The sequence below is a fragment of the Balaenoptera borealis genome (genome assembly GCF_965194805.1).
Source record: "Balaenoptera borealis genome assembly, chromosome: 2".
Taxonomy (NCBI): domain Eukaryota; kingdom Metazoa; phylum Chordata; class Mammalia; order Artiodactyla; family Balaenopteridae; genus Balaenoptera; species Balaenoptera borealis.
Window position 1 is genome coordinate 43739667 of NC_138867.1, and position 17719 is coordinate 43757385.

General features: G+C 42.5%; 1 protein-coding gene across 8 annotated transcripts in view; it reads left to right on the top strand.

The window, feature by feature from the left end:
• The window catches only part of SNX18 (sorting nexin 18), a 96673-nt gene that overhangs the window by 18711 nt on the left and 60243 nt on the right, over positions 1 to 17719 (top strand). The window contains exon 3 of one of the 8 annotated variants that reach the window (XR_014241844.1): positions 5953 to 6077. The exons of 4 other annotated variants lie outside the window; for them this stretch is intronic. Coding sequence is in view for 2 of the 4 variants with exons in the window: in XM_082382315.1 (XP_082238441.1) it covers positions 5953 to 6206 (254 nt within the window). In the remaining 2 variants the exon portion in view is untranslated. Of the gene's footprint in view, positions 1 to 5952; positions 8717 to 12816; positions 15954 to 17719 lie in introns of those variants that run through there. 3 more of the 8 variants (XR_014241845.1, XM_082382316.1, XM_082382315.1) reach the window with 3 other exon arrangements.

A 17719-nucleotide genomic window follows, 5' to 3' on the forward strand; every position in this document is an offset into this window, starting at 1 on the left:
GCAGGGGATAGATACCTTCTAAATTAGCCACCTAAAAAGTACAGGTTTTGAAAACCCTTGCCTGTTTTTTTATTGATTGCATGATAAAAATGTGTGTTCCCTTTGCTCTTGAGATTCTGGGCCATGGTTTTAGCTTTTATTTCCACTCCTCTTGGGTTTGGTAAAAAATGCAGTACGGCTGAGAGAATACTTAAAAATATGCTGTAATGCTTTGTTACAACTCTACAGCTGGTTACATTGTACCTCTGCAGTTGTTTCTTAAGCTACAAATTAATTTTTCAAGCTATCCTAGAAGTAGCAAGTCTGTAGTGATCTAACTCTGCTCCAGTAGTTTTCTTTCTCCAACTCTCACTCCTTAGAAGCTAAACCTGATTGGAAATGTGGCTGTCTCTGCCTTCCTTGTGATACTTAATATTTTAAGTATGAAAATATGTGAAGCGTAGAAGTGTGTACAGATAATTCCCAGTTTGAGAAACGGCAAACTGCGAGAATATGCCATTTGTGACAAAACCCAAGTGCTAGTTCTATTACTTAAACTGTTTTTCTTACATCTAACCAATGTTTGTAATATAATTTCTATTGGAAAAATATGTACCCACTTTGATCTTGAGAGAACCCAGAATTTAGAAATTCAGTAGGTTAAGAGAGAAGCTTCAGGGAAACTCCAGAAAGTACTGGATTGGCCAAAAAGTTTGTTTGGGTTTTTCTTTAAGATGTTACCGAAAACCCAAATGAACTTTTTGACCAACCCAATAGTTCTGTTTGTCAATCCCCAAGTGTTTAAACACCCATGCTATTTGTTCAGATGGATAGCTTGAGCTGTTTAAAGGATGCCACTTTTTTTTTTCCTGTTTACTCTCAGACGGTAAACCAGTTAATTAACTTCCATAATTAGCTTACTGAATGACTTGACTTTATCTTTCTCATAAGAAAGCAAACACACTAAACTCTTAGTGTTTGTTAAAATGTATAGGAAGAACTAACCAGAGGATTGTAAGATGAATATTTAAAAGCAAAATGGTTTTCTTCTTAAAGGAAATAATTTTTTAAACTTTGAATAATATTTTACAAAAGATAACTTTCTTTTTGGGGGGTTTGGTGTTGAAGGTCTTTGGGGTTGTCATCCTGAACTTTAACAGCCAGCTGCTTAGAGAAGAACTGGACTGCTGTCTCAACTCAGGAACTCTTATGATTTTTCAAAAAGTATATTGCTGGGACTTCCCTGGTGGCACAGTGGTTAAGAATCCACCTGCCAATGCAGGGGACACAGGTTCGAGCCCTGGTCCAGGAAGATCCCACATGCCATGGAGCAACTAAGCCCGTGCGCCACAACTACTGAGCCTGTGCTCTAGAGCCCGCGAGCCACAACTACTGAAGCCCGCGCGCCTAGAGCCCGTGCTCCTCAACAAGAGAAGCCACCGCAAGGAGAAGCCCGCGTACCGCAATGAAGAGTTGCCCCTGCTCGCCACAACTAGAGAAAGCCCGCACACAGCAACAAAGACCCAGTGCAGCCCCCCCCCAAAAAAAAAGTATACTGCTATCAGCCTGTTTTATTGTTATCATTTTTCTTCTGGAGGTGGATCTGGGGGAAAATCAGTTTAGTTACATTTTAGTTAAAAGAGGTTGTTGCTGTTGTTGTTTTAAAACTTGCTCTAAATTTGTGGGTCCCGTTTTGTGGAGACATGATCTTCCTTGATTACACCTAGCACTCACTCTTCTACCAGAGTTTGTACATTTATAGAATGCTGTTTAATACATATGCTGCCTTGTATAGAGTTTTAATGGTTTCAGGCATGTAAATCTTGTCACATCAAAAAATAGTCCCTAAAATAGGAAGTATGTCTCTTTTTAAAAAAAAAATCTTATATCTCCTCCTATTTCCTTGCTACTTGCAATCCCGATGCATCCTGCTAATGGATTTGAATTGCATTAAGTGCGTTAAACCAAAATTCCAAGTGAAATTGGCCTTTGGGTGCTTACTCTCCTCAGTGTTTTTTTCTGTCCTTCCTAGTTTGCAAAATAAAGTAATTTTTTGCTGGGATGTCCAACTGCACTAGAGCAAACAAAGGCAAAGCCCATCCAGGGATTGTATGTTACTATTTTTGGTGGTAGTTCTTAATTTATATAATTTTCCAGTAGGATCTAAGTCCCGGGTGGGGGGTGGGGCGCATGGGAAGAGAGGCCCCCCTGCCCCATGTAAGTCTGAGCTTACATTTTCAAAATAATGAAATATGTGCTGCTTTTTCGATGTTTTGTTTTGTGGCATCCTAATCATATGCTACAAAGATAAGAAAATCAGACATCTTATAAATATTAAAATCAGACATCTTATAAATATTAAAAGGCTTTGCAGGTACAATTAGTGAATTGAATGAGGTTCGTAAGATTCCAGAGGGAAATTTTCAAAACCTATTTGGTTTATTTTACATACTCACAAGGTCTTCTGACTTGCATGTCAGAATAAAAGTCCGGGACCTGCAAGGACGGTGGGAAGGGAGAAGGGCAGTGCGGGAGCCCCAGCTCTGGGGCAGGGGGTGGGGAGGCCTGGGGTCAAGGGGAGGAGAGGGGACAGCTGATCCCCAGTGGCCCAGCCCTTATCCCCTGCACCCTGCCCACCGGCGCCCACCTTGCTTTTTTGCCTATTCAGGCTCCAGTTTCTTTTCTGAATATTTGTAGTGTTTGCTTTGAAGTCATTGTGCACTCAGATCCCATCTCCTCTGCCTCTCTCTGGGTTACCGTTGACTTTGAGGCTCAAAGAGGTTGGGTGGCTTTCTCAGTTCCCTTGTCATAAAATAGCAGTAATGTCTGTTGCAAAGTAGCAGCGGGGTTAGAGTTGGTACACGGAAAGTGCCTCGCCTATATTGTGACTATTTTTGGCCGCTACCATTTACTGTTATCTACGCCTGTTGCCTGCCTCTGCCCCCTCCTCCCCCCTTTGTCCTCAGCACTGCCTGGCACGTAGCAGGCCCTCCGAGCATTTTCCCTTGTGACACAATCACGTTATCTTGGAGAAAGCCATATTCAGCTCCTGTGCAGAATTCTGTGCTTTGTGGTCCTGTTTCACTTCATGTCATGGTTGTGTGCCTGTCCTCAGTGTGCTTTGCGAGGTGGTTTCCTCGAGAGCTTCTGGAGGGTGGGGACTTGAACGTTTCTTGTGAGTCCCCCGTGTGCCAGCTCTGTGCTCTACACGTTAGACCTTCCATAAATGTTGGTAAACAAGCTGAGATTCTAGCCCCAGAGCCCAACTGTTTGGGGCTCTGTGTTATTTAGTAAAGAAACTTACAGTTGGGAGAAAAGTGAGTCTTAGATTCTCGGCTCCTTTAGTATGTACACTCAGAAAGCTTAAAGGTGTCAAATGCCAAAAGGCATTCAGGCCTTGGAGAGATTTTTTTTTTTTTTAACTTTTGGGTTTATTTATTTATTCATTTATTTATTTATGGCTGTGTTGGGTCTTCGTTTCTGTGCGAGGGCTTTCTCCAGTTGCGGCAAGCGGGGGCCACTCTTCATCGCGGTGCGCGGGCCTCTCACTGTCGCGGCCTCTCTAGTTGCGGAGCACAGGCTCCAGACGCGCAGGCTCAGCAATTGTGGGGTACGGGCCTAGTTGCTCCGCGGCATGTGGGATCTTCCCAGACCAGGGCTCGAACCCGTGTCCCCTGCATTGGCAGGCAGATTCTCAACCACTGTGCCACCAGGGAAGACCCCTTGGAGAGATTTAATACTTGTACTGTGTCCAGGAGTTTTGAAAATGTATGCCGATGTGATTCAAGTTGTGAAAACTTCAGTCTTGTTCATTTTTAAGTTGGTTTTACGGATGCACGTCTGCAGTCTGCAGTTCTGTGTAATAGAATGTCATTTCTGAGAATATGGTGATCTCATCTGGAGTCTGGCAAGCTGCAGGTTCGTTGACATTGGCACAGCTCAGGGCCAGGTTTCCGAGCTCCTCTGTGCTGGACTCTAGTAAGTAGAACAAGTAATACCTGCAGCATATTCGCAGGGCAGGCCACAGCTGCTGCACAGCTGCCCGGGGGTCTGCGGGGGCAGGGCTCCGGCGCCTGTCCTCTGTGTTCACACGGTGGGCCTGGCACCTCAGCCCCGAATCACATGAACAGTCAGATCTCCTGAGACTTGCCTCTCTTGACTTCTTGTTCTCGCTCTCAACCATTTGAAACATACATTTCATATTCTCAGCCATCTTTTTGAAATATTTTTCTTTTCTTTTTTAGTTTTCTGTCTCATGCTTTCCTGGTCTCTTCAACTTCAATTTTTACATATAAACTGGGACAGGACACTTGTACAAATATAATGAACATAAGTTTGCTACAAAAAATTATTTTCTCTCTCTGATGGGGAGCGCTCTTTCTCTGTTTAGTATGAGACCACAAGCAGGCAGGTTTCACTGCTTCCCGAGTCCCATCTGCCATGGGGAAAATGTTAACAGGGCTGTATTTTCAGGGAGATGGCTTCTTAGGGGAATGGGTCAGGGGTCTTCCTGTAGCTGTGCCAACATGAACGGCATCTCCTCTGTGTGGTCACAGGGGAAGCAGGGTATTCTCTCTGCTCCAGGGCTCTCCTGCTTTTCAGGTAAAGATCTTCTTTAGAATAAATAAATGAAAATATACATACATACATACATACATACATACGTAGCTATAACATTTGTTGTCAGTGGGTTTTAATTTCTCAGGTCTTTGAGCTGTGCCCAAAAAAAAAAAAAAAAGGACGCTGTTTAACCTCTAAGCGTTGTATTTAATACTAGGTTTACTCTATGTTATTTTGTAGATTTGAAGAAATTTAGATATAGGGCTTTTCCCCTGTATATTTCACCATTAGCTAAAACTGAACATTTCCACAACATAGTTGCTCAGCTTCCCCACTGCCTTCTAAACAGGCTACCTTTCCCCCCTGTAGCATCACCATGTCCGCAGACCACCAAGCCAGGTGTCCTAGACGTTTGTCTCTTGTCTTTCATCATGGTTTAGTAGAATGGGTGCCATGTGGAGTCAGGTATTCTGCATTCTTGAGCTGACTGTGCTCAAGTGATCTGAACTTTATCATTTTTACGAACCCATGAATAGTCTTTATTTTTCCTACCCCCTAAGCATCCTCAGCCTTTTGTGTTTTCATATGACTATGCTTCTAGGGGAGGGTCTGTCCTCATATGGCGTCTGCCACAGAGATCGTCCTCTTCCCTCCTCCTTGCACACACCCTCTGGGGACATTTCTTGACTGGAGGCTATGACACCCTCTGGCTTCTTTCCCAGATCATCACTAGGGCAGGCTCATAACTCACTGATCTTTACAGCTCCTAAAGAAAAGGAGGCGAGGGACTTCCCTGGCGGTCCAGTGGTTAGGACTCTGAGCTTCCACTGCAGGGAGCACGGGTTTGATCCCTGGTTGGAGAACTAAGATCCCGCATGTCACATGGCCAAGAGAAAAAAAAAGGAAAAGGAGGCAAATTTTTACTTCACAGGGCCATTATGCTGCAGGTATGGGTCTCCTGATAGAATGTAGAGTCAGAAGCAGGCAAGCATGCAGTATTCTCCCCTTTATAAATGTCTCTCTTAATATATGCATATATAATGGTGTCACACCTTTTCTCTTAAGAATGTAAAAACTGCAGAGTTTCTTAGTTTGTCTTTTTAGGGACAATTCCTTGCAGTTTGTTATCTGTCGTTTATAGTATCTCTGCCTGGAAGAGATGAAACATGCTATAGCTACTTGGTCAATGGCAAAAGCTGGTTTTGATAAGTGAAGTTGCAGCAATGGAGGTGTTTTCAGAAACTTTACCAGAGTTCTTCTTTTTTAATAAGTGATTATAGTCAACCCTTTAAATGCCAAAGGACTTGAAAATAGTTCAGGCAAGTATTTATAATGCCCAGCATTCTGTTTACTATGTAGCTGTACCACTGGGATACATATATATTTTTTAATTAATTTTTTTTTTAACTACAGGAGCTCTTACCAAAGTAAAGGAGAGTAGGCGACATGTGGAAGAAGGGAAGATGGAGGTCCAAAAGGCTGATGGCATTCAGGATCGCTGTAACACTATTTCTTTTGCCACTTTGGCAGAAATTCACCACTTCCATCAAATTCGAGTAAGAGACTTTAAATCACAGATGCAGCATTTCTTACAACAACAAATAATATTTTTCCAAAAAGTGACGCAGAAGTTGGAAGAGGCTCTTCACAAATATGATAGTGTTTAATGACTGGAGGTTGGATTATGGACTTTTTTTCAGTTCAAGGATAATTTCTACAGCAGAATAAAAACTGCTATCAAAGAGCTATTGCCAACTATCAGCAGTGGTACAAGGATGGTTTTGTGTTCAACTGAAACTCGGCTGAATATATAATTATGTAGGAAAGAAGCAGTTAATATGGTTATATAATAGAAACAGTACCACACATTGTAACTAAATTATACTATGTATGCCTACACTACCATTGTAACTTTTGGAATAATGATTATACTATTTGCCTTATTGCTTTTTGAAGTATGGGTATTTTAGTGCATACTTTGTAGACCTCAAAACCCATGAAGGGTCTCAAAGAAGCTGGCTGGATAAAAGCCTGCTGTGGATGCCTTTTTACTCTCACAGATTGGGATTACCTAAATTCAACTTATTCTCTGTTTACAAACTCCAACTAGAGCAGCTATGCGACTTTGTGCCTTTAGACTCTTGGTTTTTTCATTTCTCCACCCCCCCCACCCCCTTTTTAAAGTAACCACAACTTTTCTGACTGAAAGAGTGAAAGGCCAGTGCACATAATGACAAACTGCTGGGAACCTCCTGTTGATGCTGGGGGCGGGGTGGGAGGATCAGCTGTCATCAGTTTGCCCAGCAAGTTCTGTCTCCTGATGCATGCTGGTGAGCACAGTGGAGGGACACGCATGCTCATCTTTGGATGTGGTGTCTGTTAGGGAAGAAAACGGTGCCACTCTGTTCCCTTAGATGCTACAGTAGCATAGCCTCTTCACTCAAGTGTCCTGGAAACTTGGTGTGGAGATTTCATCGAACATGTCTTACAACCCAGAGAAGGAGTCTAATCAATTGGAGACACGAGCACAGAATCAGTGACAACACACACTCGGTTTTAATTCTTAGGAGGGTTTTCTTTTCTTTTCTTTTTTTTTTTTAGCTTGAAGATTTTCTTTTAACATTCAGTGTGATTTTTGTTTTGTTTTGTTTTGTTTTGTTACTGGATCTACACTGTTAATTGATGGAGACTCCACTGTGATTCACTCGTTTACTTAATCAAAAACTTTTCAGGGATGTCTGTAAAATTCAGTGTTATACGTGATGAAAAGTAGTGTTGGTTGATCTACGGAGGGACCAGAAATAATTTCTACTATTCCAAATGCTGACGGAAAAAAGTAATTGTTTTTCTTTCTGTTTTTAAGTATTGATAAGCCCCCAGGACATTTAACCTTAAAAATTACTTTAAGTATATTCTTTTATTATTATAAGGGAAATACAATGGCTGATAAATACCAAAAAGATTCAAAAGCAGCTTAATTTAAAAAGCACAAAGAGATTCTGGTTAGAAATGCCAAAATCTCAATGTTTTTATAGTTGCTGAGCTCAGTAATGTGATTCTTGAGTTTACAGATTTAAAAACTGTCACTGAAAGGTTAAAGTATCTACTGTTTTTAATGAAGTCAAACTTATGCTGCCTCAGAAATCCCTGGGTATTAAAATGGTAACATAGAAGTAAAGAGGTCAGTTTGAAATGCTGGTGAGTCACATTGATTAAAGAAAAGGGTCAATTTGCAGATAGTCATACAAAGAGAAGGTTATTGAAATGATTATTCAACAGCACATTTACTCTAAAAAGTAATCTCACATGGGTTGAATTTTTAAGATCAGAGTATTATAATTTTGATCAAAATTTTATACCTTAGGTAACAGAGCCAGATTTAACATCATGTGGCTTTGTCTCTACTACCAACATGTGGAACTGTAACCAAATATATTGTTCTTTAAAAAATAACTTTCTCTTGTTGGTTGCAAAATACAGTTCTATAAACAAAACCCATATATATATATATATGTGTGTGTGTATATATATATATGTGTGTGCGTATGTATATATATATATATATATATGTGTGTGTATATATATATATATATAAATATTAATTTTATTGCAGAAGTTTGGAGATTATAATGATAGCATTTAATTTAAGTTTGAGTCTGTATTGGACAAATAAGCACTATGCTTTTCAAATGATTGGAAAATCAGTTTTACTTGCCTCCTTTTTTGGCAGTGGTTTGATTTTTTTTGTTTGTTTAAGTAAAAATCACTAAACTTTGCAATAGTAGCATTGAAATTATCTGAGGTGTCTTGTATGAATTGTGCTTTGGCCAGGGTGGACATAGCTTAAATTATAAAAACTAAAGATTAAAGAAAAAGGAAGTATAAGTTCATGCTGCCTATTTAGAAGAGAACTTTCATTCTTCATAACTATGTAACATTATAATGCCACTGATTCATAAGGGGTTTAAATTAATTCTGTGGGGTAGGACACCGGAATTATTAGTGTTCATTTTCATCTAAGATCTTTATATCTCTAACGTTCTTGGTCCTATTGAAACATTTCAGTATACAAAAATACTGCAATGTTAATACCCAAGAGAAAAGCCATCATAATGTGTATGCTGGTCATTATGATCAGTGTGGTACAATTTTTTAAAATAAACTATCATGCCCTTCATGCCATTATTTGTCTTTATTTCTATAATTTATACTTCAGATATATGATGTATTTAGAACAAGAGGGCATGCACTTGAGCTTGGCTTTGCTATTTTAATTAGAGACAGAGTCGTTTATATGCTGTAAGTATAATGCAGCGAGACTGGTTCTACAGCCGTGCATTGGAACCCTGTTTCCCTTCTAGGCTTTTGTATCTGAAGGTACAGTTTAAATCTGGAATAAGGGAACACATTTGAAAATGAAATGGAAAGTCAGTGCTCCTTGGCTTGAATAGAGTCATAATTGGGATTTTCTTAGGCTTCACTGATACAGTTGTCTTAGATTTATTCATAACAATACAGCAGATTCTTAAATGCCGATTTTTAATTGTCTTGAATTTTGCTGCTGTTCTCATCATTAAGGACTTGAAAAAATGTTTTAGTCTCTCAAGTCAAGCATGCAAAGTTTATTGTATAAACTTTTAAATGTCATTCTTTCCTAAGTTCATTTTTTCTATTCATTTACTAAGCCATTTTTTCCATTTATGCCTTTATTTCCTCAGAATCCAATACCATGTCTGATACTTTTAAATCCATAAGCATTATCCAATTTTCTCATTTCCAACCTTATCTTTGGCTAACAGAATAAGTAAAACAGGATACTATTTATTTACAGGCTAAAAATGTTGAATATTGTTTTTTTCCTTCAAAATATTATGATTAGTGCAGATCAGCCATGTTTATCTTTTAAAAATAAACAAAGGTTGCTTTATTTCTCAGCTTCAATGGAATATTATAATTATTTTTTCTCCAGTAGTCAAGGAGGCATTTATTTAATGTGAAAGACTTAAACAGAAAGATAGAAGAGTGAGTTCACTGTCTTGCTTCCATCTGCAGTTGCCATATAAGTTGTTCATGAAATTCTGTAGTAAATTTGATTAATTTAAATCCATAAGCCATTTGGGTGGTCCCACTGAGTATCTGCTTATGTTAGTAACTTCAGTAACTGTTAAGCTTATAGCAATAAATTGTGAGTGAGATGTTTTGAAATAATAGCTGTCGTGAGTCCGGCACCTGATGCATAGTAGGTACTTAAGGAGAGCACTTCACACACTGTCTCTGTTGGAAACTGATGCTGTTGGCTGCCAGCTCAAACCAGCCTGATCCAAAATGTAAAGGGTCACGGGTGGGTACCGGAACCTGGCGAACCCCACACGGGGCCAAAAGTCCCATCTTTGGGGACTAAGAACTAAGAACTAAGAACAAGAACTAAGCTTGCCCTCTATGTGGGGCTTTTTAATTTGTCAATTTCTTTTCTTTATGGGTCTGTTTTATTTTTTTCCTGTGGCTAGGCTTTCTCAGCGCCTTCTAATACATCTAAAACGGCCAAGCCATCTTGCAGTTCATAAGTTTCCTTGGGCCAGTGGTGGACATCTGACCCAAGCTGGACAAATCAGCTGTGGCCTGGGATTAGGGGGTGGGGCATGAGAAGGAGAGGTTCTCTTAGAGGGTGTTTGAGGGAAGAAAGGAAACCACAGGAGCTCATGTCAAGTCAAAGGTTTAATTCCACTTGGTCAGGGTCAGAATCAGCCATGACAAGTTCCCCTTGGTCACAGGTGGAAGCAACCAACAATTCTCCACGTGGTAGGCTCTGGTGAGTCTGAGGTGGGTGGAGTAGACTTCTAGGCAGAGTACAGAAGGGCGCTATGCTAGGGGTCTGGGGGCAGGAACATGGAAAAACCCAGCTGAGGATTCACTTCTATCCCAGGCCTCTGAGTTGGTGGGCAGTTAATCTAGGATTGGATCATAGCTAAAGCCTTTCTAGGGATCATGAGTTCGTCCTACTTGGTCCTGACCCTAGGATGTCCCAATCCCATCATTCCTATGGCAGAGATGGAGCTTCCAAAAGTGGCCTGTTTTATTAAAGGCAGTTCAACTTCCTTGGGTGAAAAGGGGCTTAGAAACACACAAGGTGTGTGTATGGTATTCCTTTGCTGTGGGTCCCATCAGCCTAGCTGGAAATGATTTGTAAGTTTGAAATGGTCAGATGCATCAGATCTTATTTTTCTAGTGGTTTAAATTTTCAGTCACTCGAGGAAATGGCTTTCAGGACTTAACTAACTGCTGAGTTGCTGGACTTCTCTGTGAGCATAGTGGGGAAGCTGACCCGGCATATCAGTGAGAAAGGCAACACATTGGAGCCAGGGGTCATATTCTAGCGTGTCTACTCCCTGAATGACCTCAGGCAACTCACCAACCCATCTCTGAGCCTCAGTTTCCTCATTTGTATGATAGGCCTACTTAGATTTTTATTAGAGAGTATTAGATGAACTAGTATGTACAGTCCTTAACTATTTGGCAGTACTCCCTCTCTAAATAACCATAGGAAGTGATAAAAATTCCAGAAGTAGGTACTTAATAAATGATAGCAATGCTTCCAAACGTTGTGTGATCTTGAGCTAGTCACTTAATCTCTCTGAGCCAGTTTTCTATCTGTAGTGGGATAGAGTATCCGCTTCTCAGAAATACTGCAAGAATTGAATGACATATGAAACGCCCTGAGCCCAATGCATGGCAAGAGTAAGAACAATAAAGATCCCCTGTGATTACGTGAGAAGGGATGAGATGAAGGGTTTAAATAATAAGAACTTCACATCAGCCGTAAGGAATCCACAGTCCGGTCCCCGTCAGGCGGGAGTTCCCACTGTCAGCCATGGCGCTCTCACCTTGGCACCTGTCTTGGCCAGCTCTCCCCATCCAGCCCGGCCTCAGGTCCAAACACCCCTCCTGGTTCCAGAACCCTAGCACAGCATCCTTGCATATTCTGACTAGAAGCCTAATTCACTACTGCTCAGACTCACCAAGTTTCTCCTGCTGGGGTGGGCAGGGGCTCAGCTCTCCAGAGATCAGCCCTTTTCCATAAGGCTCCCCACTTGCTCTTAAAGAGTTTAAATACCAGTATGTTCAGGAAGTTGTTCTCTACCAGAATATCTGAAGACAGCTTGGAATTGTGTTTTTGCTTACCAAATTAATAATGATTTTATTGACATCTGCTGTCTTGTATTTGAACAAAAATACCTATGGGGAAAGCGAAACCTGTAATCCTGGGAAAAAAGGCAGTTTTCTTAACATGTGGTGCTTTTTAATAGCTCCTATTCTAGAATCCATGGGAAGAAAATTTGACTTTTTAGGTACCCATGCTGACAGGTGATCCCATGATACTTTGCACAGTTATCTGAAGGATTAAAAACTGTAGGTGTCAATCATCTAAAAAAAAACCAAAGATCTTCAGATACCAATATAGAATTTTCCCAAGAAAAATTACATGACAAAAAGAAAAGGGCAGAACACTATTTTATATGCTGCCCTTTGAATAAAAGAGAAAACAATTATGTTTGCTTATATATGCCTGGATTATTTCTAAAAGTAGAGACGAACAATTGGTAACAAGGTAACATTGTTTGCTTTGGGTTCTGAGAACTGGGCAGCAGGGGGATAGGGGTGGGAGGGAGATTTTTATTTACATGCCTTTGCATATGTTTGAATTTGAATGATTGAATGTATTTTTTGTTTTAAAAATAAAAATAACTAAGGATAAATTTTAAAATTGACAGAGGGACTAGCCAAAAAAAAAAAGATATACAAAGGAGGATAGAGCCATATAGCTCTGTGCCAACGCCTCTTGAGACCCGGAAGCAGGTTGTCCCAACGTAGAAGGAACAATCTCGTGTGAAGAGTGGCCTCACAGTGGTGAGCAAATCAATCTTCACTGTGTTATTCCTTGTTGTAAATCCAACAGCATTATTAGGAAGTGCACTGTTACCAGAATGGGTAAAGTAGACTGTCGAGAAACGTATGACCAAACCACAGTCTTGTTTTCTGTGGTGCAGGTTACTCTTTTGTCTTCCTCCCTGCCCTGTGAAACCTTCCACAGTGCTCTAATCCCTGTGTCTGGTGCCTTCTCTGCACCCCTGTCACTTCTGTGATGACATTTAGCAACTAAGCATGCATGGATCCTGGGCTGAGATGGATTTCTTTTTCCTACCACTTAGATTTCAAGTGTGTATTCTGCTCTAGCTATGGTACTATAACTGGCCATTACGTATATTATTTTATCTACAGAACTCACTTACAAAACCATTTTACAAACAAGGAAACTGAGGCTTCCAGACATTCCGTGATGGTCGCAACAGCCAGCAAGAGGCAGAGTTGGGATTTGAACCCAGGTCAACTGACCTCACAGCTCGGGTTGCTCCTATTTGAGAACAGAGGCGCAAGTGCTTGAGCTGAGGAGGAGGTGGCGGTGATATTCCCCCCGAGGACCAGCCCTGTCCCCCATCCTCACCGCCCCGGGACCCGGCAGTGATCGAGGCCTGGGCAGTAAGTGCATTAGGACTGTGCTTGGAGAACAGAGGACCTCTGGGACTCGCCAGGTTTGTGAATCACACTAAACTGCATCTTATGAAAGAAAGGAAATGCCAAAACTCTGCGTTCGCACCACCAGCACAAGCGGTGGGCCTTCTTGTGAGGGCTGTTTTCCACAAAGACAGCCCTGTGTTCTGGATCCAGGAGAACAGAGGTGTCGGCCGCAGGAGGACCGGCTCTGCTCAGCCGCGGGCCTGCTTCCGCACAGCCCGCCCAATTCGAATCAGCACCTGGGCAGCAGGACCCACGGTCGCACGTCACTCCCTACCCAGCCCTTTGTGATCAGCCATCGTTTTGACTGTCAGATCCACATATGCCAGGCTGCGGCTGTGTGTTCTCCCTACACACAACTGGCAGAGTTTGAAAGGCACAAGCTGAGCTCCAGGAATCAAGAGGAAAGCTAGCCTCCGAGTGGGTGGCCAAGGGGGGGGGGGGTCTCACAGGTCAAGACCAGGAACTCACCATCATGGAAGCTGTTGGGAGTCTGAAGCCCTAAATAAGATGAAAAAGTCACCAGTTGCCATGCTGGTTCTTTCACTCCTTCAATACGAAAACTTTGAATGGAACCGGACCACATGCCTTCTGACCAGCGCGTCCTCTCTCCTTTACTCTGTGGGAAACCAAATCATCATCAAAAGGTTGCTGTGAAAAAGGTAGTTACCCCAACATCAACACACCTTTGAGTCGCTTACCTTCGAAAACTTGATGAAGCCATTGGTACAATAGAGATATCCTAGATGCTTATTCATTTGTTTGAACAAATACTTACTGAATGCCTATTTTCCAGGCATTGTTCTAGGCACTGGGAATACAGCAGTTAACAAAAACCAACCCAAATCCCTGCCCTCATGAATTTACATTCTAGTGGGGGAGACATAATAATCAAATGTATTAGTGAAATATAGGATATTTAGATGATTATAAGTGGCATGGAGAAAAATAAAGTGGGGTGGGGAATGAGTAGTGAGAGGTGGGAGAATTTGTTATTTTAAATATGGTTGGTCAGGACAGGCCTCCCAACCTGAAGTAAAGACCTGAAGGACTTGAGAGCCCTGTGGATACGCAGGGGAAGAACGTTCCAGAGCATCAACAGCAAGTGCAAAGGCCCCGAGGCCAGGGCACAACCAGCGTGTTTGAAGCACAGCAGGAAGGCAGTGTGGGATGGGAGTGGGGAGTCAGGGGTAGGGGTAGAGGTGGTGCAGGGCTGAGTAGGAGGAGAAGAAGCCCAGAGGTGGGACTCCAGGTCATAGAAGGCTACAGGCTGTTGGGAGGACTTTGGCTTTTACTCTGAGTGAGATGGGAGCCAATGAAGGGTTTGAGGGGAAAAGAGCACGATCCGCCTCATGTTTCGACACGGTAACTTAGCTGCTCGCTGGGACCAGCAAAGGCAGAAGCAGAGAGGCCAGTTAGGAGGCTTTGTGATAATCCAGACACAGTGGGGGCCACACTAAAATGGAGGCAGCGGAGGCTGAGGACAGTTGGGTTGAGTCCCCTGACCAGGGCGCCATGTCCCCAGTACGGAGCTTAGCAAGCCCAGGAACAGTGCCTTCCTTGTTTGCTGTGCCCCCATATGGCTGATGACCACCCCTTCTGACTAGATAACTGCTTACTCTATAATGTCACCGTCTGTCTTGCTCTGATTTCAGGACCATTCATTCTCCTTAGCACGGCTCTTCTATTAAGCATTGATTTTGTAACTCAGCTCTCAGAGAACACTCTTATTTAAGTCCCTAGGGGCCCCTCCATCACTGTCCCCAGGTATAAGAGCCTGACTAGAGGTCTGACACAGAAAACTGACTTCCATAGTTCTGGGTGCATGCATCTGTATTACAGCAGTAGATTGGCTATCCTGGTCGCGGCCTGAGAATCTTGTCTCTCTCTTGGTACAGTGATGTCTGCCTGGTCACCATGGTGGTTACCTCTGACCAGTGCTGGTGTCTCCAACATAGGGGTTGTGGACCCAGCGCTTGCCTCTCCATCCACCCTGGGGACCTCCTAACTGCCTGGTCAGGAGGCTGTCACGGGATATTTGCAAACTGAATTGACAAACTTTAACAGACTGTTCACAATTCTTTTGGATTCCTTCCCACTATGCAACTGTGTGCAAACACTAGATGCATTGCTCTTCGTGGTTGGGCCTGCACCATGCTCTGTGCTCTGCCCGCTGGGTGCCCAGGGTGCCCCTGCGGTACCACTGTCTGTCCTTGGTGAGCCTTTTTACTGAAGCTTCCTTTGGCTCCCTTTTGTTCCTTTGTCATTTGTTTTCGTTTTTTACTAGTGTTTGTCTTTTAATAAATATCTGTAAATGAGTTGATAAAACTTTAAGGGATTCCTGTCTCAGTCTCTCCTACTTTCATTTACGGTATTTTTTGACCCTGGTTTTACCTTATCATCACTTGAGGAACTTTAAAAAGTGTTAAGATGCCTGGAACCCACTCTAGACCAAATGAATCAGAATCTAGAGAGTGGGGCACAGGCTTCAGCCTGTTTTAAAAGCTCCCCAGAAGATTTTGATGCACAACTTGGCTTTCTTTCTTCCAGTCAACATAAACAGGGCCTGGCACCGGCAGGCTGTTGCAGCTTCTCATTCACCAAGGCACTCAAAGTTTCCCTCTACATGAGGTCTTACAGAGTCATAACCAGGGAAGGGATTGAAAGAAGAAAACGTTCATTATATAAATTCAAATCTCTGTTCCAGTCCAAGAACACATGCTCTGTCCTGAACTTGGAATGAATAAGTAATTTTATTTCATTGTATTTTGTATGTGTTAAAAGGAACGATCTGTTAAATATAAATCATTAAAGTATACCACAAAATGGTTTTCCTTTTTTTTTTTGATTTTTATTTATTATTTAATTTTTGCTGTGTTGGGTCTTCGTTTCTGTGTGAGGGCTTTCTCTAGTTGCGGCAAGCAGGGGCCAATCTTCATTGCGGTGCGCGGGCCTCTCACTATTATGGCCTCTCTTGTTGCGGAGCACAGGCTCCAGACGCGCAGGCTCAGTAATTATGGCTCACGGGCCTTGTTGCTCCACGGCATGTGGGATCTTCCCAGACCAGGGCTCGAGCCCGTGTCCCCTGCGTTGGCAGGCAGATTCTCAACCACTGCACCACCAGGGAAGCCCCTTTTTTTAATGCATCAGGGCTTTAAAGAACCAGAAGTGGCTCCAGCCTACCTGGGGCCGAGGGGCGTCGGCCTGGAGGGAAGAGTACAGGGCAGGGACTTCCAGGAACCAGGTCTTCCTTTTCTGTCCCTGAGACTCTGATCCCTTCATTCTCTCCTGAAAGGAAGATGTTATGGTTCTATTATGAAGGTGGGGAAACTGAGGTTCAGGGAATGTAAAAAAGCTAATTATGTAAAAGTCCTTGTGTAGGGTTTTAAAGTTTTCTGGTTTTTTCAGATGCTACCCCACCCACACACCCACATTGGACATCATACCGACTAGCCTTGTGTAAGCTGTTTCCTCCCCTGGGACGGCCTTCCAAGTCTTCTTTGTCTGGCTGAATCCCGCTCCTCCTCTGAGACTGGGTTCAGGCATTTCCTTCTGGCAGCTGTCCTGTCCCGCCTTCCCACCCTGACTTCCCGCATGAGAAGCTCCCTGTGCGAGGTACCCATGCTTTCCTCTGCTTTGCCATGTCTTGCACTTGGTATACTTCTCTTGCTTCTTCCTTCTCTAGTCAGTGAGCTTCTTTTCTCTATATTTTCCAATGTTTAGCACAGTGCTTGGCATATTTACAGGTTGATGGTGAGAAGGAAATAAGACTGGGTGACCCCAAAGTACTATAATCTCAGTGTTGTGTTCTATTTGCTATGCATGTATAATTTATTGACTGGAATCTCTTTGCTATATTTTCCCTCCCTTCTATTTTAAACTGATAGGCAAGGCCTCACGAAAGCAGAAAGAGAGGTTATCTCCCACAGCTCTCTCTTTGATGAAAGCCTAAAATCTTCAACATCCGTGGTAATGATGCAATATTTTGTCAGGCTTTTATTAATGGGTGTTTAAGTTGTTTACAATTTGGGTGGGGGGGGTAGTCACAAATGATGCTGCAGTGAGCTTCTTTAGTCATTGCATTAGTTTCCTATTGTTGCTGTAACAAATTATCACAAACTTGGTGGCTTGAAACATAAATATATTACCTTACAGTTCTGGAGATCAGAAACCCAAAACAGATTTCATTGAGCTAAAATTAAGGTATCAGCAGGGCTGCATTTTTCTATGGAGACTCTAGGGGAGAATCCTTTTTCGTGCCTTTTCCAGCTTCTAAAAGTTGCTTCCTTCCTTGGCTCCTGGCTCCCTTCCGTCTTCAAACCAGCAAATGTTGATTGAGTCTTTCCCACACCAGCATCGAATCACTCCTACACTGACTCTGCTGCTGCCACTCATCCACATTTAAATGACCTTTGGGATTTCATTGGGCCTGTCTGGTATCATCCAGGAGCATCTTATATTAAGATCAGCTGATGAGCAACCTTCATTCCATGTGCAGCCTTTACCACCTCCCGCCATGAACATGAGATATTCACAGGTACTCAGGTTCTGGGGATTAAATTGTAGGTATCTCTGGGTGACCATTGTTTACCTTACTACAACTACATAT